This window comes from Trichosurus vulpecula, chromosome 5 (genome assembly GCF_011100635.1).
Source record: "Trichosurus vulpecula isolate mTriVul1 chromosome 5, mTriVul1.pri, whole genome shotgun sequence".
Classification (NCBI taxonomy): domain Eukaryota; kingdom Metazoa; phylum Chordata; class Mammalia; order Diprotodontia; family Phalangeridae; genus Trichosurus; species Trichosurus vulpecula.
Window position 1 is genome coordinate 309,960,634 of NC_050577.1, and position 22,252 is coordinate 309,982,885.

Consider the following 22,252-nt stretch of genomic DNA (forward strand, 5'->3'; position numbering starts at 1 on the left):
AAACTTACAGGTTTCCAACAAGAACGGGACAAGCTAGTACATCCTTAAAGCAACAGGCCATTTATTACAGCACATTTTAACTCTCACAATGGAGATTTTCAGATGTCCAGAGGTGAGGCAACAAGGGAAAAGCATAACCAAGGCAGCATGCTAACACCTCTACTTGGGTGCCAGGGAAGAGGTGAGTAGGGCAGCCTAATGACATAGGCATGACCCAACTGTGTTTTATCCAGCAGGAACAGGTCCTTTCTCTGTGCATCTATAAGAAGACAAAATTCCCCTTTCCCCTAATATAAGGTACAAATGAGTCCACTCCTTTTGTCAACAGGAGCTGCCTAGGCTGTTCTCCCACATCCTAGGAGATAGCTTCTGAGCCCCTTCGGTTACTCTGCCTGTTTCTCATATGGTATTCGGATGAGTATTGTGGAAAGAAGGCTAGGTTTGGCATCACACACTGTACTGTTTAATGTGTGACCTTGCATGAGGTATTTAACCTCCAGCTTTATTTCCTTGTCTGCATATGGGGGGGGTTGGACCACATGGCCTCTGTGGTTCTTTATATGATACTTTGCCATTGTTCTTCCTCTTCTCTGCAGGCCAAGGGCCTGGCATCAAATACTGGTGTCTCCATGGGCCCAGTACAAAGGATCTCCAGATATCCACCTTCATGGGCTCTCCCCACTGAAAGGCAGGGGAGAAGGGAAAGAATAAGCATCTATACCGCAGCCACTATGTGCCAGGCATGTTGGCATGCTGTGCCAAGCACTTTGATCCTCACAACCCTGGGAAGGTGCTCTTATTATGTTTTACAGTTGAGCAAACATGCTCAGTGACTTGTTCAGGGTCACATATCTCCTAAGTGTCTGAGGCTGGATTTAAATCCAGGTCTTCTTGACTCCAGGTCCAGTGCTCTATCCACAGCACCACCTGGCTGCCCTGAAGCATGCTGCAGTGCTGCCTAAGGTAGGTGAGAAGCAGGCGGCTGGGACACGCTGCAAACTACCACCCAGGTGACACCTGCCACTCCCATTCAACTCCTCTCTGTAGTGGTCACATCTGGGCTGCCCAGAGGTGGCTTAGCAGCACTAGACAAGGGATTAGGTCCTGACCCTGCCTCTGGTCCGTATTAGCTGTCACCTGGATGGGCGCTGCCACCTCTCTGAGGGAACCCGTTTCCTTACCTGTAAAATGGAGATGACATCTGCAGTATTTCCCTCACTGAATAGCAAATGCCATATTTATTCTATTCAGAATTAGGCATGTGCCATGGTCTGGAAAAATGAATGGGAAGCTAGTCACATGCACACTCAGACTTTGGTGGTGGTGTGAACTGGTCTGGTTTTCTCGGAAGGTGATTTGAATTGTTCATGGAAAGTCTCTTAATGGTTCACACCATTTGATCCAGCAATCCCAATGCAGGGCATAGGCCCCAAGGAGGTTCAAGGCAGAAAGCCCCATAGATACCAAAATACGCACAGCATTACTTTTTATAATAGCAAAAAGATGAAAACAAAGGGGGTGCCTGATTAGGGAACAGGTAAACACACTGTGGTATAGGAATGCAAGGAATAGTTTTGTGCTCTAAGAAACTCAAAATACACAGAATGCAGAAACTGTTATGAACGGACTAAGAGGAGAGGAAGAAAAATCAGAGGAATAAAGCATATGGTGATGATCATAATGTAAATTAAAAAACAAACCTAAAAGGAAGGTGAACTCTGAAAAACTGCAAACAACCTTCCCTTCCAGTAGAAAGGTACAGACCTGCAGGCATGGAATGTCTGTGTTTACTGTTTGTATATATACATACATACACACACACACATACATATATGTGTGTGTACCTATACAAATATGTCAAACACACTGTCTGAGCTATCATTGATCTCAGTGATTTTCTTTGTTAGAAGAAGGGCTCAACTGGGGTTTGTAAATGACTGAAGAAAACAAAAGACATAAAACCAATTAAAGTCAGACTTGCAGGAGTTATCTCCCCACCCTAGAGTCCTCAATGAATTCAGATATCATGAGTACTACCTCTGAAATCCCTATCTGCCGAGAGTCCTCCTGTTGTTTGGCTGTGCAATTACTCTGCCCCCTCCCCCAAAGGCCTGCTCTCCCTGCAAAGTACCCTTTTCTGAGGTGCTCTCCTCCATTAAACATTCCCTGGTGTCAGTGGGTGCCCATAGTTCCAAAGTTTGAGAAACATCCAGAGGACAAGGGCTGCTAGTCCTGTCCTTGTCATGCAGAGGTGCTGATTCAGCCAGGGACAGAGAGACATTAGGTCTGTGTGAATGAGCAGCCTGAAGCTCTACCAAAGATGGGGCAGTGGAGCAGTGATCAACTCCTCCCTCCCACTGTGGGAGCTGGAAAAAATATTTGACCCTCCCTTTCACTGTGGTCTCCCCACAAAGTTCCCCATGTTCCCCAAACTGCCCTTTGATCAACTCTCATTTCTGCCACACCCCTAACAACTCTCCTCTTCACAGCTCTCAGGTAGTGAGTGTCCCTGAGGCAAGCACACCACCCTTCTCCACAGTGGTTGGATCCTGCCCTTTTATATAGGTGGTACTGCATTTTAAATTAAGGGCCTTTAACTCAAAAGATCTCCCCTGCAATCCTGAAATCTGAGGTGGAACCGAAAACATCACCAAGGACAGATTCCTTCCGCCCAATTGACTCACTGCCTGGAGAGATATGAGGCACATCCCAATTTCAGTTACTCTAAATAGGAACGCAAATTAACTATTCCAATGCATTCCAAGATGCAGTGAAGAAATGGGGTAGGGAGATCAAGATGTAATTGGAAAACCTAGAGTCAGGAAGGACTCTGCGGAGAACTATATACAAGGACACCAAAAACTTTGGGATGGAGAGTGCCTCATTGGTTTTCTCTCCACAATCACTGTTAAATAACTGCCAGATCCCACATTTCCATGAAGAGGTGGACAAACACCACTGACCCTTGGGTGATCCAGGTTCTGTGTTTTTGGAACAACTTCCCACCATCCTCCCTCTAGATACCTCCACATTATAAGATCCACATTCACACACCCCACCAACCTTCTTTTAGAGCCCAACGAACAAGCTATCAATCAGGTCTCATGAGGATGGGCCATTGAGAACTGCACATCAATTAAAAAAAGACTCTGAAGGGGTGCTCACAATTAATAGAGCTTCTTATAAATATCTCAGTTGAAATTTTGGCTATCAGCATCTTTTTACTTCCTCTGTTCCCTCACTAAAATGTTTTAAGGAACAGACTTCTTTTCTCTGTTCTAGAAAGCTCAGAGCCTACGAGCTGCTAGGTCTCATACCTGTGAACCTCCTTCTTGGACTTATATAACTATAATGCCCTGGATGTATTGTAGAGAAGGGGCAAATGTCTGCGAAAATCTTTTTTTTTTTTCAACTCTCAAATGAAAAACTAGTTACCCATGATCCTTAGATACATGAGTTAACAAGTCTCAAGCTTCCTGCCATTAATACCAAGAGTTTGTCTCTTTTGGGAAGTCTCTGATGCCTGCACTAATCCACAAAGCCTTTCCACATGCATCTATTTGTAATATTTCTGTTAAGCATGGATTTTTGGATGCTAAATAGCTTCCCTATAAGCAATGAACTTCTAGAGTTTCTTTTCAATATGAATTCTCTGATGTTGAAGAAGCCCTCTTCCCTCGTTGAAAGCCTTTCCACACTCACTACATTTGTAGGGTTTCTCTCCAGTGTGAATTCTCTGATGCACAGTAAAGGATGACCTGTGAGTGAAGGCTTTTCCACACTCAAGACATCTATGGGGCTTCTCCCCAGTGTGAGTTCTTTTGTGTCTCGCGAGGGATGAGCTGGAGGTGAAAGATTTCCCACATTCACTACAGTTATAAGGTTTCTCTCCAGTGTGAATTCTCTGATGATTTGTAAGGCTTCCCTGTGCACTGAAGACTTTCCCACATCCATTACATCTATATGGCTTTTCTCCAGAATGAATTCTCTGATGTACAATAAGGGATGAACTTTCACTGAAAGCTTTGGAACATTCATTACATTTATAGGGCTTCTCCCCAGTATGAGTTCTCATGTGTCGAGTGAGTTGCATACTATAAATGAAAGCTTTCCCACATTCATTACACTTATATGGTTTCTCTCCATTATGAATTTTTTGATGCTGAGCAAGACCTCCCTGCTGACTAAAGGCTTTCCCACATTCATTACATTTATAGGGCTTGTCTGCAGTATGAATTCTCTGATGTAGATCAAGGGATGAGTTGTTGCTAAAGATTTTTCCACATTCATTACATATATAGGGTTTCTCTTCAGTATGAGTTCTCTGATGTAGATTAAGAGATGACTGATCACTGAAAATTTTTCCACAGTCATTACATTTATTGGGTTTCTCTTCCACATGTATTTGCTGATGTAGGTTAAGTGATGAGCTGTTACTGAAGGCTTTTCCACACTCACTACATTTGTAGAGTTTCTCTCTAGAATGAATTATCTGATGTTGTGTAAGGCCTGAAGACTGGGTGAAGGCCTTACCACATATGTTACATTTATAAGGTTTAACTCCAGTGTGAATTCTCTGGTGCTGAGTAAGGTACATTCTCCGGCTGAAGGCTTTTCCACATTCACTACATTTATAGGGTTTCTCTCCATTATGAATTTTTTGATGTTCAGTAAGATGTCCCCTCTGGCTGAAGGCTTTTTCACATGTGTTACACTTGTAGGGTTTTTCTCCTGTATGAATTCTCAGATGTACAATAAGGCCTGCACGACTGCTGAAAGGCTTCCCACATTCATAACATTCATAGGATTTCTTTCTACTATGACTTTTGGGATGTGGAACATGAGGTGAGTTATTACTGAAGGCTTCTGAATACTCACTAGACGTGGAAGGTGCCTCTCTAGAATGAATTGTCTGATGTTGAATAAGACATGTACACTGAGTACTACTCTCACATGCACTACACTTAAAAGTTTTCACCCCATTATGAAGTCTCTGGTGTTTAGTAAGATATATTCTCCGACTAAATGCTTTTCCACATTCACTACATTCATAGGGTTTTTCTCCACTATGAATCCTCTGATGAAGAGCTAGGGAAGAGCTGCTTCGGAAGGCTTTGCTACATTCAGCACATTTATAACATTTCCCCCCAGTTTTAATTCTTTGACACTGAGGAAGGTCCACACCATGGGGGATGGCTTTTTTACGTTCACGACGTTTACAAGGCTTTTCTGTAGTATGAATTCTATGATGTAGTGTAAGTCGTGAACGGCTGCTGAAGGCTTTACTGCATTCATTACATTTGTAAGGTTTCTCCCCAGTATGAATTCTTTGGTGTTCAGTGAGGTGACCCCTTTGACTGAAAGCTTTGCCACATTCACTACATTTATAGGGCTTCTCTCCAGTATGAATTCTGTGATGAAGAGTGAGGTGTGAGTGGTTGCTAAAAGCTTTACCACATTCATTACATGTGTATGGTTTCTCTCCGCTGTGGGTTCTCCGATGTTCAGTAAGGTGTCCCCTCTGGGTGAAAGCTTTTCCACACTCACTACATTTGTAGGGCTTCTCTCCATTATGAATTTTCAGATGTTGAGTAAGGTGTCCCCTTTGACTGAAAGCTTTTTTACATACGTTACATTTATAAGGTTTCTCTCCAGTATGAGTTCTCCGATGTACAATAAGACCTATACACTGAAGAAAGGCCTTCCCACATTCAAGACATTTATAAGGTTTTGATCCTGTATGAATTCTTTGATGTACAGTAAGAACTGAGCTGTTACTAAAGGCTTTCCCACAGTCATTACATTTGTAAGGTTTCTCTCCAGTATGAATTCTGTGATGCAGAATAAGAGATGAGGTATTGCTGAAGGCTCTCCCACACTCATTACATTCATAGGGTTTTTCTCCATTGTGACTTTTATGATGCTCGCTGAGATGCCCACTTTGGCTGAAGGCTTTTTCACATATGTGACATTTATAAGGTTTTTCTCCAGTATGAATTCTCTGATGTACCACAAGCCCTATGTACTGAAGGAAGGCCTTCCCACAATCATGACATTTATAGGGTTTGGTTCCAGTGTGAATTCTCTGGTGTACAATAAGGACCGAGCTATTGGTGAAGCCTTTCCCACATTCATAACATTTGTATGGTTTCTCTCCAGTATGAAATCTGCGATGTAGAATAAGGGATGATTTATTGCTAAAGGTTTTCCCACATTCACTACATTTGTAGGGTTTTTCTCCATTATGAATTTTTTGATGTTCAGTAAGATGTCCACTCTGAGTGAATGCTTTTTCGCATATGTTACATTTATAGGGCTTCTCTCCTGTATGAATTCTCTGATGTTCAGTGAGATGTCCTCTTTGGCAAAAGGCTTTTTCACATACATTACATTTATAGGGCTTCTCTCCAGTATGAATTCTCTGATGTAGCATAAGATAGGGAATCCGACTGAAAGTTTTCCCACATTCTGTACATGTATATGGTTTATCTCCAGGTCGAATTCTGTGATGTCGAGTAAGCTGTCGCCTCTGCTGGAAGGCTTTGCCAAATTCATCAAATACATAGGGTTTTTCTCTAGTGGTTACCCTGTGATATCGAATAAGGTCTGAATGGTAACTGAAGGCCTTGTTACAAGCATTATTCATATGAGGTTTCCTTCCTGAGGAAATTCCATTATAACTATTCAGGTCTGAAGACAATTTAAAGCTATTCCCATGGGTGTCATATTTATGGAGACTCTTTTCTGAAGGAACATTCCTTTGTATTTCAAGGACTGACCTTTGATGGAAGTTTTTCTTAAATACACATTCATGCTCTCTTGACTTAGAAATTTTCCTTCCTTGCCTTAAGTCTCTCTTCTGGTTGACCTGTTGCCTGTTAAGCCTCTGGCCATAACTGCCAACTTTTCCAAACTTAAAATCCTTGTGATGATCTCTTGAGAGTCTTTCCTGGGGTGATTTTTCCACTAAAATGCCCTGCTTTAGAACTGTCTTCTTGGTCTTTGGACTACTATTTTGGTCTAGAAGAAAAAGAAAGAATGTAAATACCTTATTGCCAATGTTGTGAGAAAGGAAATGGCTGGAAATACTCACTGTTTGTTTCGCAGACTTCCAAGGATCATGAGACATGCTGAATACCTGGGCCTTACTTAACCTTATATTTTTCCAGCCTAATTGGAGGATGCCAATATAGCATCTCTTAAAATATGCTGCAGCAGGGACTAGGATCAGGCAGTGGTGGGGAGGAGGAGGGAATGTTCTGACTGCTAGCAGAAGGAAAAGAAGTTTTTCTCTCTGTTTCGGAGGTAAATTTTGAGAGGGATAGAATTCTTAGATTAGTCTCTGTGTAATTCTTATACAAAGTACTTAGCCTGCTCTCAAATTTTTGAACCAATCTCTCTCCTGCCCTCTGAATAGAGGTAACATCATGTGTTTGTTAATAACATATACTTCAGTTTGCAGAAAATAAAGGTAAAATAACAGAGAGATCGACATGGAGTCAAGAGTCCATAAAGTCTCATCACAAGACACTAGTCAGGTGTAGTGAGCAGAGGGCAAGGTCTGGGAAGGCTTTGAGTATAGCTCTGGCAACAAATCACACCTGCTTCCTTAGAAGCAGCCAAGTTGGGTATAGAGGGGCTGGCCACCAGCAGACTGTCCACTTGGGGATAAAAGAATAAAAGAGACCTCAGTTTTCTGTGGCTCTTGCCTCTTCTGCACTGGCAGTGGCAGAGTGAAGGGGCACAGCAGGTGTTAAGAATCAGAGTTGTAAGATGATTTACAAATAATAATTTGGTTATTCATATTCTAAATGTGAGATCCTCATTCAATGACCAGTAAGTAAACATTCTGCAGGAACCAAATCATACCAGTCCTGACATTGTTGCTAAAAAAGAAACCAGAGTACAAAAGAAGTTGTGGACAAATGGAAAAGATGGCTCCCAGGGCCTGCTAGAACAGGGGCTCTTGATCTATTTTGTGCCTGACATCTGGGCGAGCTCAGACACTACCCCAAAAGCACTGCCAAGGCAAGGGTTAAGGCAGGGCATGCCTGAGCAAGCCTGAGGGAGCACAGAAGACACAAGCAGATGGGAAAGGAGGCCGGTGAAAAGGGGACATGTAATTGAGGGGATTATAAGATGAAGATGGGTCTCATCTTTCAAATCCAGGGACTGGTTGGGAACAAAGGTTTCTGGGACTTTTTGGGTTTGTTTTAAGAACAAAGGAGTTCTATGCACATTTTAAATCACATGGAAAAGGATTCGAAAAGGCCACGGATAAGGAGGATAGAAAAAAAAGACCACTGTCCCAGGGAGAGCAGGAAGGGATGTCTGCCACCCATAGCCCTGGTTAGCATTCAGCTTAGGAACACCAAGACCTTGCCTGGAGATGCACTCAAGGGGAGAGAGGCTTGAGAACCTGCTGCAGAGGTAAAGATGGGATCCAGAAGGGCCTCCGCTGCCCTCTCAGGGGCTCCCCATCCCACACTCCAATAGCAGCGCTGCCTGGTGTCCTCACCTGCATGGGGGCTTCTCGGCTCTTCCTCCAACAGCATCCATGAGCCTTCCCCACACTCCAGCTGGGAGATCAGCTCTGGCTTGGAAACTGGAAGCCCTGCTCATGGAGAGAAAAGATGGAACACCCTCTTGAATCCATCTCAGCTCCCTCCTCTTCAGGGAGAGGCTGACACTCTGGCAATGCCCATGGGGAGGGATGAGGCAAGGCCTTTGCTGGGCACTCTGTCCTGGGACCTGAGGGAGCCAGTCTGGGGCCACATACACATGGCAGGTGCTTACTAAATGCTGGTCATGGGGACTCTGGGGCAGAATGCTCTACTTGAGGGACAGAATTCGGGCAAGGGCAGCCCAGGGAGGATGCCCGTTTATGGTGGCAGAGCTCTACCTAGCCACAGGGGCACAGTCTCATGGCTGGAAAAGGTCAGGCCTGAGGCCAAGCCCAGACTCAGCTGAGCACATATGTGGATGGGCCACAACTTGTGGTGAGCAAGGCCATAGTGATGCTGGGAGGGGCCAGCAGGAAGCCAGGCTCCTTACCCAGGAAGACTAGGTGCCGATAGTTCTCCAGCATCACGTCTCGGTACAGGCTCTTCTGAGCTGGATCCAGGTGTCTCCACTCTTCCTGGCTGAAGGCCACAGCCACATCCTGGAAGGTCAGTGATGCCTGAAACACCAAACACACCTGCTCACCCACAGTCCAACCCCTCCCATGCACCAAGAAGCCACAGGGAAGGGGTAGGATAGAGAGGGGGTCTTAGCTCAGATTCCCCCAAGCCCAACATTGACTGAGTCCCCAGGAGAGTTACCCTTTTTACCCCCACGTGACTCCCACATGACACAAAGTGTAACCAAAGTCACAGAAACACTGACCTCCATAAGCTGCTCTGTGGTGTACCACACCAGACTCAGGTCAGGCCTTCAGAGGCCTTTCACCAATTAAGAAAAGGAGGTTTCCTTAGCCATAGCACAGAAAGGCCATACACTAAGGAATGGTCGGGCAGAGGGAAGCGACTCTGGTTGCCTCCAGACTTCAGCCAAGGCTGACCCATAGGTGACCAGGAAGCCTCATCAGCACCACCTCAGCCCTCCAGGAAGCCTCTACCCTACTTGAGCCTTTATCCTGAGCCAACCAAGTCATGGGGACAGCTTCTTAACCCTTTTGGAATAGAATTAGACTAACCTGGATGGCAGGACACACAGCACTACATCTCAGAGGACACTGAGTGGGCACATTCTCTAAATATAATTTCCATACAGAGGCAAAAGTAGCAGGACTTAATCTAAACTTGTGTCTCACAAGCCATCACCCCTATACTGGCTCCACTGTCCTCCTTTCCTGGTCTTGACATTGCTCTTGGACACCCTCCAGCTCACCCCAGCCTTGGCTTCTACTCCAGCCATTCCCATCCATGCCCACCATCTTTCCTCCCTTTCTTGGCTATAAAATCTCGAGAACACCATCTACACTTTCCAACTTCATCATTCACCCCTCTGCTCTTAACTACCAAATCCAATGGCCTTTCCTTGGCCCTCCACCCTCAGACCACTCTATGCAGCCTCTGACAAAGCCTCACCTGCCTGACCACCACTTCTCTGAATGTCCCCCCCAGGCTCTGCCCTAGGCTCTCTTCTTGGCTCCCTCTAAATGACTTCACTTTGCCACCTCAGGGCTCCCAGTTATTCATTTGACTTATTTACTCGCCCCTCATCTCTCTCCTGATGCCCAGTCTTCAAGCAGCTGTTGCTCCTTGGACATCTCAAACTGGATGTCTCATGGAAGCACCACATTCAACACGTCCACAACAGGTCTTGCCGTCTTTCTCTCCAACCCATCCTCTTCCAGACTGTTCCTCTTCTACCACCCTCCCAGGCTTGGGACTTTGGAGTCTTGATTGAAGAGGCAGAGCCAGGAACACAGCCCTGCCCTCAGGGATCCACGCACCCATTAAGTGCTTCTCAAGTACCAAGCCCTGAGTGACACACAGAAAACTAAGGTGTATGAGGGAGGGAGGTGATCCCTGTCCTGATTAAGGGAAGCAGGTAGGGAAGCAGACATAGGGAGCTTGGAGGAAGGGGTGGGAGACTGAGGTCAAGAAGAGCTAGCTAGTCAGGGTGGCTGAAAGGTTCAGTGTATGAGGGGGATCCTGGGCCAAAGCCAAACTCAGAGCAACTTTAAATACCAAAGTGAACAGTTCTGTAGGTTTCTAGTGGAGAGAGGGAGCCACCCAGTGTGACAGTGTTTTTGTAGTTGTAATGGGAGAGACTGGAGGAGAGGAGAGCAACCAGAAAGGTGGAGAGGCCATGTGGCCACAGAGAGTGGGATGGATGCATGACCTGTCAAGATGGTGGCAGACTGGCCTGGAGGGCGAGGGAGAAGGGGGTCCTTGATAGACTTGGAGTGAGAACTCTCCACAGAAGAGGGAGGATGAGGAGAAGGCAGTTGGGGTGGAGGGTGCCTGTGAGGTGTCCTGTTGGAGGGGTCCAACAGGCAAGTGGAGCTGTGGAAGCAGAGGAAAATTTTGGCTTGGTATCACTTTGTGACTCTCAGGGCTGCCTTAGGAGCAGTGCACTCTCTCTCCTTTCACGTCTTCAAGAAAAGGCTGGCCATGTTGCACGTGTTAGGATGGGGATTCCTTTCCCACATGTACTTCACTAGATGCCCCTGGGGTCCCTTCCAATCCTTAAGTTCTACAACTTTTGTGGCTCAAGAGAGAGACCAGGGTCATCTGCATAGAGATAACAGGACCCAAGGGCCCTGACAGGAATCACAAAGAGGGTGCCCATGACTTGTTATCTCCAGCCTGCATCAGAGGCCTGCCTCCATTAGCAACCCTACTCTCTCTCTGAACTTCAGTCTCTCCTTTCCTACTTGAAAGTGATACCAAGGACAACCAAGAAAAAAGACCTTGGATAAATTCGGGTGCCCAGCCAACATGAGCACTCTTGGGTCTTGAACAGACTGGTGGAAGGAGCTGATGAGCCACTGTCTGTGATGCGTGAGAGACCACAGACAATGGGACAGAGACCAATGGAGTGCAGAAGGACCAATGTCCTGATGTTAAAACAAACAAAAAAAGCAGGGGTAGAGAGAGGGAAGAGAACAGAGTCTGCTGATAGTAGGCCTGGGAGCCTGACTCAGACTCTTAGGCTGGGGAACAAAGAGCCACCAAGGATGAGTGAGGTCAGATTAGCCTCATGCCCTTTTCTGACCGGATGCTAAACTAGTAGAGGAGGGGAACTCTGAGACAGCTGAAGTTTGGCTATGATATCTCTTGCTATTCCAATGGAGAAGGTGAACTAGGGATCAGGCACTAAGACAAGCAGAGGGATTCAGACCTGGGTGGTAGCCTGAGGTCTCCAGTGGAGTGCCCCAAGGATCTGAGCTTGGCCCTCTCCTGATGGACATTTTTTCTATCAATATTTGGGCACAGGCAGTGCACTCATCCAATCTACTAATGACACAAAGTTGGGAGGGATGGTTAGCACACCGGATGCCAGAGTCAGGATCTGAAAGGATCTTGGCAGGCTATAGCACGGACCAATTAGACAAAATTCAATAGGGATAAATAAAAAGTCTTATGCACAAAAAACCCAACCTCAACAGTAGAAGATGGGGAGGCCTAGTTAGAGAGAAACAGCCCTGGAAAAGACCTGAGGGTTTTTGTGGACCATAAGCTCAGTGAGTCAGCAGGGGGAATAAGCAAGTCTCCCTGCGGCTTGTTCCATTCCAAGCCTGTGGGCAGAACCAGAAGGAATGGGGCTCATTTACCAAAAGGAGACTCTAAGATGGATGTCAGGAAAAACTTCTTAGTAACTAAGCTTTCCCAAAGTGGAAGGGGTGGCCATGGGAGGCAGTGGCTCATGAAGCAGAAAGAGGAGGATCCCTTGGCTGGGGATTCTTGTGTCTGGGAGAGACCCGGAGGCTGCCGAGGTCCCTCCCAGCATGACTCAGTGGTTCTGGCTCCTTCTTAGCTGACCATAAACAGGCTTAGGTCTCCCCAGCCTCCCTTAAACACCCATCAACATCGGACAATTTGTGCCAGGCATCATTTCGCACTTCTCCCACTGTGTACACCAGGTGCCTCCACTTCTTCTCCTCTCCCTCTGTTTGAAACTCCCCTCTTCCCAAAGTTACCAGCAATCTCTTAACTGTCTGATCTAATGGCCTCCTTTCATACTGGACCCTCCTCTCAGCCTCTAGGCAGCCTCTGAGGCTTCCCTCTGCTCCTTCATGCCCCCTCCTCTATAGATCTTCATGAGGTTGCTCCCTCCTTGTTTTCTGTTAACCTGTCCGGACCAGGCCAGTCATGGAGACCCTCTTTGAGAATCACATCATCTCCATGAAGATGACTCCCTCCCCAGATGCTGATACCGAGCCCTAGTCCTCCTCCTGAGCTCTGCCCCACCATCACCAGCCACCTTTTGGGCATTTCAGATAGGACTCACCATGTCCAGACAAAACTCATTCTCTTCTCCCCAAACTTTCCTGTTCCTGCTGGAGGCACCACCAGCCTCCCAGTCCCCAGGTTAGAAGCCTCATTGTCAACCTTGACCATTTTCATACCCTCCCCATGTGGCTAATCCACCACCATCTTGTCCTTTTCACCTTCGCATCCTTAGCATCATACCCTTTCTCTCTATTCACACTACACGCCTAGGCCATTACAAGACTTCTGGCCTCCACCAGGCCTCCAAAGTGGTCTTTCTAATATGTGGCTCTGCCCATGTCAACCCTCTTTCTCAATATAAAATGCTCTCTTTCTCATCTTTCCAGTCTTCTTCATTTGCTGCCCACCCATCATACCGTTAATGAACCACCTTGACTACCCAACTTGGATTTCCTCATCTCCAAACTCTGGGTCTTTGCACTGACTGTCCCTTATACCTGGAATGCCCTCCCTTCTTATCCCTGATTCCTGCATTCCTCAAATTCCCCAAATGATAAATGGTCAAAGCATAGGAACAGGCAGTTTTCAAAGGAAGAAACAAAAGCTACCAACTGCCATACTTAAAAAAATAGATAAATAAAGATGCTCCGAGTCACTAATAATTAGAGAAATGCAAATTAGAGCAACTCTGAGAGTCTGCCTTCTGTTCATCTGATTGGCAGATGGCCAAAAAGAGCAATGATAAAAGTTGGTGGGGCTGTGTATGGGGGCCCTTCTGGAAGCTGTTGGGACCAACAATACAGGAAGGCACAAGACCCACAGGTACAAAGAGATTGATGGTGGCTCTTTTGGGCTGGCAAACAATTAGTAACTGAGAGATGCCCAGGAATGGGAGAGTGGCTGAGCCAGTCTATGCTGCCAGCAGGCCTCAAGCACTGAGAGAGGGAGAAGCACTGGAATGTCAGTGCCCAGGGAAGGAAGGGGAGCAGCAACAATCAGCACACACGACAGCCACACACAGACCCACAAGGAAGCCCAGGGAGGCAGAGGCAGCAGCTTGAGGAGATTTCACTAATTCTGCTTCTGACAAGGTTTGCTTTTTTCTCATCCAGTGGGGATAGAGAGAGAAAAAGCAATGCTTTTAATGGAATATATACATACACACACACACACACATAGAGAGTATACACAAATGAGATTCAAGATAAATGATTGTTTTAAAGAGACACCATGTGATTTAAGAAAAATCTGGAAAGACTTACACGAACTGATGCAAGGTGAAGTGAACAAACCAAGAGAACATTGTGCACATTAACAGAAACACTGTAACAATAACTGTGAATGACTTCGCTCTTTTCATCAATACAAGGATCCAAGACCATTCCAAAGGACTCATAATGAAGCAGACTATCGGCCTCCAGAGAGAACTGATACTGACTGAATACAGACTGAAGCAGGCTATTTTTCACTTTCTTTCTTTCATTCTTTTTCTTTTATTCATGTCTTCTTGTACAAAATAGCTAATATGGAAATGTTTTACATGATTGCACATGTATAATCTATATCGGATTGCTTCCCATATCAGGAAAGGGAAAGGGGCAGGAGGGAGGTGTAGAATTTGGAACTCAAAAATTTTTTTAAAAATGTTAAAAATTTGTTTTAGCATGTAATAGGAGTGGGGAAGATAAAATCTATATTTAAAAAAGACATTTTGAATTCCTTTCCTGGGCCTCTTCCCCACCAACTTCCCTCCTCATCCTCTTCCCTCCCACTCCAGTGCCCAACTTCTCCCATTTATACCAGAAGTTCTTACCTTACCTTCTCACCATACCTTTGGTGGTAAATGTTTAACAATCAGCTCTCTGGTAGCAGGATGCACTTTTAAGTTTAATATCTCAAGTATTTCCATTTTCTCCATCATTTTCTTAATTGTAGGGCAGGGACAGGGAACCTTTGGCCTCGAGGCCATAGGTTCCCACAATATTGCTGTTACTGTGTACAATGTTCTGGTTCTGTTCACTTCACTTTGCATCAGTTCGGGTAAGTCTTTCCAGGTTTTTCTTAAATCACAAGATATTTTTTTAAAACAATAATTTATCTTGAATCCCATTTGTGTATACTCTCTATATATGAATCTGTGTATGCATATATTCAATTAAAAGCACAGGTCTAGGCAACCAACAAGACGATAAATCAAGCCCTGATTTCTGAGGGGTCAATGCTCCCACCAATTTAACAGTAGGCTCCCTAGGGCCAGTATAAACTAGCTCTAGCACCCAACTAAATCTCCACTTTCTTCTGTTTCATGGAGCCCCTAGACAGCCTAGTGAAGCCTACAGGCTACTTCTCAGCATCATGCCTTTAAATAAAAAACTATACAGGACCCCAAAGAAAACCAACATTACTGAAATACAAATCCAGATCTGATTGACATCGTATCTACCTTTACCTAAAGAGTCATTTGTATGCTGTCTCCCCAATGTATATGTGAGCTCTTGGGGGGTGGGGGTTGAGGTAGTCATGTTCTTGCCTTCCTTTGCATCCCCTGAGCTCACTTAACACAGCCTGGCACATAGCATGTGCTTAAGACATCCCTGTTGACCAACTCACTGGCTGCCATATTTCTCCACACTCCATGGCACCTTTACCAAAGCTGGGCATGTACCACAGCCTAAAAACAACCTCATCTACAAATGCTGAAAAGCAGCAATGTTAAGGGCATCCTTTTGTGGATCACACATAATAAAAATTATAAGAAGGGGAATCTGAAGAAAAGCTTCAGACCTAAATGGAGACTAAGTAATCTAAACGACAGATAATTTTGTCAAAGAATACAACAGTGAGGCAGTGCATGAGGACTTTGGGGATGCAGCCAAAACAGTCCTTACAGAAAAATATAGATTTCCAAACACTGTCATCAATAAAGAGAAATAAGAGGTTAGTGAAATGGATGCATAACTAAAAATATTCAAAAAAGCAACGAATCAAAACCACCAAATAAGCTCAAAAAGAGAAATTATAAAAATCAAAGAATATTTAAGACAAGAAATTAATATCAAAGTAGATCTTTTTTTAAGAGACCAAGAGAAAAAAAGCCATCGAGCTAATCTGATAAAAAAGGGGGGAAATGTCAAATTTACAAAACCAAAAATGAAAAAAGGAGAAACAACCCCAGATATAGAAAATCATTAAAAACTTTTTGCCTATTGTATGCAAGCAAAAATTACTTTAAAAATAGAGAATATAAACAACCTGTTCTCAGAAAAAGAAAATGAAAAAGCCCTGAGTCCCCCTTACCCCCCAAAATCCCAGGTCCAGATGGATTTACAATTGAACTGTATCAACCATTTGAAGAATAGTGAACGCTGACATAGCATAAATTAGTTCCATAAATACAAAAAAGAGCATCTCCCAGAGATATACAACACAAATATGGTCCTGTTACCCAATGTACAGACTGAGAAAACAGAAAAAATAAACTTATAGACAGGCATGTCTCATGAATACAAATGTAAAAATATGGAATAAAATATTATCAAAGAACCTTCAGCAACATATTAAAAAAAACTATTCATTGACCAAAAAGGTCTTGCATCAAAAATGCAGTTGGTTCAGAAAACCATAAGCATAATAGACCCTAGTAATAAAAAGAAATTTAAAAAATTGCATGATTATATCAAGATACAGAAAGTTTTTGTTAAAACAACACTCATTTATGTTAAAAATTCTAGAATACTGAAGGAAAAACAGACTTTTTTTCAAGATGGTAAACACTTTTTATCTAAAACCAAGCATTGCCTGTATTAGAGAAACAGTGGAGACTTTTCCAATTGGTCAGGGTTAAAGCGGGTATGTCTATCATCACCACTACCATGTAAAATAAAACTAACTCTAACAGACAAGAAAAAGAGAAAAAGTAAGGGGATATGAACATAAGCAAAGATTTAAAAAAAGCAATCAGCATTTATAGATATGATGCTTTACTTAGAGAAACCCAGAGATTCAACTAAAAAAAATCCAAAAGTTAATTGAAACAATAGCTTCAATAAGGTAAGTAATATAAAATAAACCCACAAAACAACCAGCTTTTCTTTACGTTACTAAAAAATAAAAAAAAATAAAAAACTCAGCAGGAGAAAGAAGAAAATGGAATTCCATTTAAAATAACTCTGATATGTACAATGTATGTGAGGATCCATGTATCACAAGACCTATCCCAACACTTCTTAGAAATAAAGACTTGAAGATGGCAGCTGGAAAGCAGGGACTCACTTAGGCTCTCCCCCAAATCCCTCCAAACACCTGTAAAAAATGGCTCTGAACAAATTCTAGAGCAGCAGAACCCATGAAATAGCAGAGGGAAGCAGGTCTCCAGCCCAGGACAGCCTGGATGCTTGCTGGGAAGGGTGTATTACACCACGCTGGGAGTGGAGCGCAGCCCAGCATGGGCCATGCCAGGACTGACCATATCAGGATTCAGGTGGAGCAGGCCTTATGGCCATGAATCACTGAGCTGTAGCAGTTACCAGAGTTCTCAACCAACAAACACCAAAGACCACGGAGCAGGTTACTGGGAAAACTGCTGGATCAGTGTGAGACCGGGGTCTGGCCCCAGCCCTGGGGACGGTGGAGGTGGCACTGAGGTGGTGGTGGCAGCAGCAGGAAGCTTCTGGGGCTGCTTCCAGAGCTCCAGCATCAGCTGCTTCCGGAACCCCTGGCCCACCTGGTGGGAGGAATCAAGCAGCAGATCATAGCGGAAGTGCGGGGAGTACTTTGCTGGCACAGAGGCAGGGTTCCCTTGCTTTGCCCTGCTTGGATCTGGGTCACAGTCCTGGCTGGCAGGTTCTTGGGGGAGGAGGAGTGCTGCTGTGGCAGAGCTAGCAGTGACAGTGGAGTAGAAGTAACTCTGAAAACAGCAGCACAGCCTCTAAAGCTTGGGACAAAGTACTCTCTACAAGCAGTCATACCCTGACAAAAAGATGAAAGGTCAAGTAGTTGGCTGGGAACATGAACAGGCAGCAAAAAAGGATGCAGACTCAGACTCAGACTTTAGAATCTTTTTTTGGTGACAAAGAAGATAAAAACGTACAGCCAGAAGAAGTCAACAAGTCATAGAGCCTATATCAAAAGCCTCCAAGAAAAATATGAATTGGTCTCAGGCCATGGAAGAGCTCAAAAAGCATTTGAAAAAGCAAGTAAGAGAAGTAGAGAAATGAGAGTGATGCAAGAAAACCATGAAAAACAAGTCAAAGACTTGCTAAAGGACACCCAAAAAAATACTGAAGAAAATAACACCTTAAAGAATAGACTAACTCAAATGGCAAACGAGCTCCAAAAAGCCAATGAGGAGAAGAATGCCTTGAAAGGCAGAATTAGCCAAATGGAACAGGAGGTCCAAAAGACCACTAAAGAAAATACCACCTTAAAAATTAGATTGGAGCAAGTGGAAGCTAGTGACTTTATGAGAAACCAAGATATTATAAAACAGAACCAAAGGAATGAAAAAATGGAAGACAATGTGAAATATCTCACTGGAAAAACAACTGATCTGGAGAATAGATCCAGAAGAGATAATTTAAAAATTATTGGACTACCTGAAAGTCATGATCAAAAAAAGAGCTTAGATACCATCTTTCAAGAAATTATCAAGGAAAACTGCCTTGATATTCTAGAACCAGAGGGTAAAATAGAAATTAAAAGAATCCACCAATCACCTCTTGAAAAAGATCCCAAAAAGAAAACTCCTAGGAATATTGTGGCCAAATTCCAGAGTTCCCAGATCAAGGAGAAAATACTGCAAGCAGCCAGAAAGAAAGAATTCGCATATTGTGAAAATACAATCTGGATAACACAGGATCTAGCAGCTTCTACATTAAGGGATCACAGGGCTTGAAATATGATATTCTGGAGGCCGAAGGAGCTAGGGTTAAAACCAATAATCACCTACTCAGCACAACTGAGCATAAAGCTACAAGGCAAAATATGGATTTTCAACAAAATAGAGGAGTTTCAAGCTGAATAGAAAATTTGATTTTCAAATACAAGACTCAAGAGAAGCATGAAAAGGTGAACAAGAAAGAAAACTTGTAAGGGACTTACTAAAGTTGAACTGTTTTCTTTACATTCCTACAAGGAAAGATGACATTTGTTGAAGGGAATATACATATATATAGATGGAGGGCACAGGGAGAGTTGAATATGAAGGGATGATATCTAAAAAATTAAATTAAATCAAGGGGTGAGAGAGGAATATATTGAGAGAGGGAAAAAGGGAGAGATAGAATGGGGTATATCATCTCACATAAAAGTGGCAAGAAAAAGCAGTTCTGCTGGAAGGGAAGAGGGGGCAGGTGAAAGGGAATCAGTGAATCTTGCTCTCATCCTATTTGACTTGAAGAGGGAATAACACACTCAACTGCGTATCTTACCCCACAGGAAAGTAGGGGGAAGGGCATAAGAGAGGAGGGATGAAAGAAGGGAGGGCAGATCAGGGGAGGAGGTAATCAAAAGCAAACACTTTTGAAAAGGGATGGGGTCAAGGGAGAAAATTGAATAAAGGGGGACAGGAAAGAATGGAGGGAAATATAGTTAGTCTGTCACAACATGACCATTATGGAAGTGTTTTGCATATTGATACATGTGTGACCTATGTTGAATTGCTTGCCTTCTTAGGGAGGGTGGGTGGGGAAGGAAGAGGAGAGAGAATTTGGAACTCAAAGTTCTAAAAGCAAATGCTCAAAAAAAATTGTTTTGCATGCAACTGGGAAATAAGATATTCAGGCAATGGGGTATGGAAATCTAGCTTGCCCTAGAAGAAAGTAAGGGGAAAGGGAATTGGCAGGGGAGTGGGGTGATGAAGGGGAGGGCTGACTGGAGAAAGGGGCAATCAGAATATATGCCATCTTGGAGTAGAGGGGAGGGTAGAAATGGGGAGAAAATATGTAACACAAAATCTTGTGGAAATCAACGTTGAAAACTAAAAATATTAAATAATAAAATATGAAGAATGAAAAAAAAAAAAGAAATAAAGAATACTTGACTTCATGGAGAAATCCTCATTGTTCTTGGCCAGGTTGTGGTGACAGAATACAAAGGCTATTGCCTAAATTTATGGATTTAGTGGAATCCCAAACAACTAAAGGCTACCACACAGGAGCAGAGTTTATAAGCCCTGACAAAATAACAAAATTCATCTAAAGGAAGACATGGTCAAGAAAATCCAAGGAAGTAATGAAAAATGAGGAATGAAGAGGGTTGAGAAGTACCAGGTTTCCAACTCTTCTACAAAACACCGAAACTATTTAGTGGTATGCCAAATTCAGGATATATGAATGACTAAAAATGTGTGTGCAAACACAAAACAACCTCCAGACACAAAAGAGCAATTTCCTTAACATGATGTTAAACTGATGATGCTTTTCAGAAAGAGCACAGACAAGTTTGTGATTTCTTAGACAATTCTCTTTTTGGTTGGTCTCTGAAGAGTGAAAAGTTCTTGCTTGCCAATGATTCCCAAACTCACAATAACAATAATAATAATAACAATGATAATAATAAGAATAATGATGATGATGATGATGATAAAAAGACCCTGGAAGGCATGTGCCTACTGTGTGCTCCGTGTTGGCTGGGAAAACTGCTGGATCAGTGTGAGACCGGGGTCCGGCCTCATGGAGCTGACAGTCAGTGACAGATCCCTGCTGTCCAGCACTGCCAGACAGTCCCTCTGCCTTCTAATGGTGGCCGATCACATCACCACTCTGTGCCTCAGTTTCCCCCATCAGAGACAGGGCAAGCTGGCTGACACCCCCAAGCATCCTCCCAGCTGCAGGGATGTGTGGCCTCTGCACCCATTCCACTTTGGGGTAGGGGCTGGAGGACCCCAGGGGGGACCCACACTCCCCCGAGGACCATCCACTCACCAGGGAGCCAGGGGCCTCCAGGAACCCAGAGGTCGCTCCCTCCATACGGTGACCTCTGTTCATCTGTCTGGGGAGGGCAGAGTCTGGGGGAGAAGAAGGGTGTCAGGAGGGAACACCTGGCCCTGCCCAGACCCTTCCCTCACTGCCCCCACCCAGCAGGCCTGTCAGGCTTACCTCTGTCCTCGGTCCCCGGAGCCTCTGTCCCACTCTCCATGGTCACCTTGAGTGGGTCCTCCTTTTCGGGGGCTTCCTACTGGATGCACGTCCTGCCCCCCAAACCCCAAGGCCTCAGATTCTGCTCCTCGTCCTCAGCCACTGCCTGGGAGCTCTGGGGAAAGGTCTCACCCAATCAGATCGCCCCCCTCCCCCAGGTTGGCCCCCTGGCCCCCAAGGGGGGCACCAACAAGGTCAGGGGAGCTGGGTCCTCCCCAAGGACTGCACCCCTAGCCCCAGCCTCAGCCCTCAGTAGGGTGAGAGACACAGACAGGAGAGACAGAGAGAGAGACAGAGAGACAGAGGGAGAGATAAAGAGAGAGACAGACACAGAGAGATACAGAGAGACAGAGACAGACAGATGTAGAGAGACACAGAGAGGGGGAGGGAGAGAGAGACAGAGAGAGAGACCGAGACAGACACACAGAGACATACAGAGACAGAGGGAGACACAGAGAGACGGAAAGAGAGGGAGACAGAGAGATACAGAAAGACACAGAGAGACATGAGGGGGAGAGGGAGAGAGACAGAGAGGGAAGAGAGAAACAGACAGAAAGAGAGACAGAGAGGAGAGAGAGACACACAGAGAGACGGAAAGATAAAGGCAGAAACAAAGAGAGAGGATGGGATAGTGAGGGAGGGAAGGAGGGAAAGGGAGGCAGAAACAGAAAGAGAGAGACAGAGACAGAGAGACTTAGAGAGACAGAGACACAGTGGTGAGACGGCTGGTCCTAGAGTTCAGAAGCCCCGAGTTCAAATCCAGCCTCAGACACGCACTTTCCTGCTTCTGCCTGCCTCAGTTTCCTCACCTGTAAAACGGGGATGACAGCCCCTCCCTCCCAGGATCGCTCTGTGCACACAGTAGGACCGCTGTTAGCCACGATTCTAGTTAGAGACAGACCCAGAGACAGAGATGGAGCCCGACGGGGAGAGACAGAGAGAACCCGAGAGACGCCCAAAGGCAGAGCCCCAAACCAAAGACGCACCTCCAGACCCAGGGCGCGCGCACGCGCACACGGGCGCGCGAGCGCCGCCGGGCACGCGCCTCTCGGCCATCCGCGCTCCCCGCAACTCCTGGGCCAAAGGGCAGTTGCGCAAGCGCGCTGAAAATACTCAATGACCACTCCCACAATGCCGTGAGCGCCACACTCTCTTACCCATGCCTCCTGGGAAATGGAGTCCAGAGAGTGGGAAGAGAGATACCGGTTGGGC

At 44.9% G+C, this 22,252-nt stretch overlaps 1 protein-coding gene across 1 annotated transcript; it reads right to left on the reverse strand.

The window, feature by feature from the left end:
- Nucleotides 1–63: 63 nt before the first annotated feature.
- On the reverse strand, nucleotides 64–22,050 carry LOC118850010 (zinc finger protein 420-like). Its single transcript, XM_036759183.1, has 7 exons — nucleotides 22,027–22,050; nucleotides 21,002–21,155; nucleotides 20,828–20,910; nucleotides 9,055–9,181; nucleotides 8,519–8,614; nucleotides 3,703–7,020; nucleotides 64–681 (listed from the first exon to the last, which is right to left on the reverse strand). Exons 2-7 carry the CDS (start codon nucleotides 21,039–21,041, stop codon nucleotides 557–559), a joined length of 3,789 nt encoding a protein of 1,262 aa, XP_036615078.1. The 5' UTR covers nucleotides 21,042–21,155; nucleotides 22,027–22,050; the 3' UTR covers nucleotides 64–556.
- Nucleotides 22,051–22,252: the final 202 nt, after the last annotated feature.

Excerpts from the sequence above, each read along its gene's own strand:
- LOC118850010 (XM_036759183.1), bottom strand. The coding sequence starts at position 21,041 with ATGGAGAGTGGGACAGAGGCTCCGGGGACCGAGGACAGAG. Across the intron at positions 9,182-20,827 it reads TGGAGGCCCCTGGCTCCCTG|GCATCACTGACCTTCCAGGA; the intron begins GTGAGTGGATGG and ends TTGGTGTTTCAG. Across the intron at positions 7,021-8,518 it reads GCCGAGAAGCCCCCATGCAG|ACCAAAATAGTAGTCCAAAG; the intron begins GTGAGGACACCA and ends TTTTTCTTCTAG.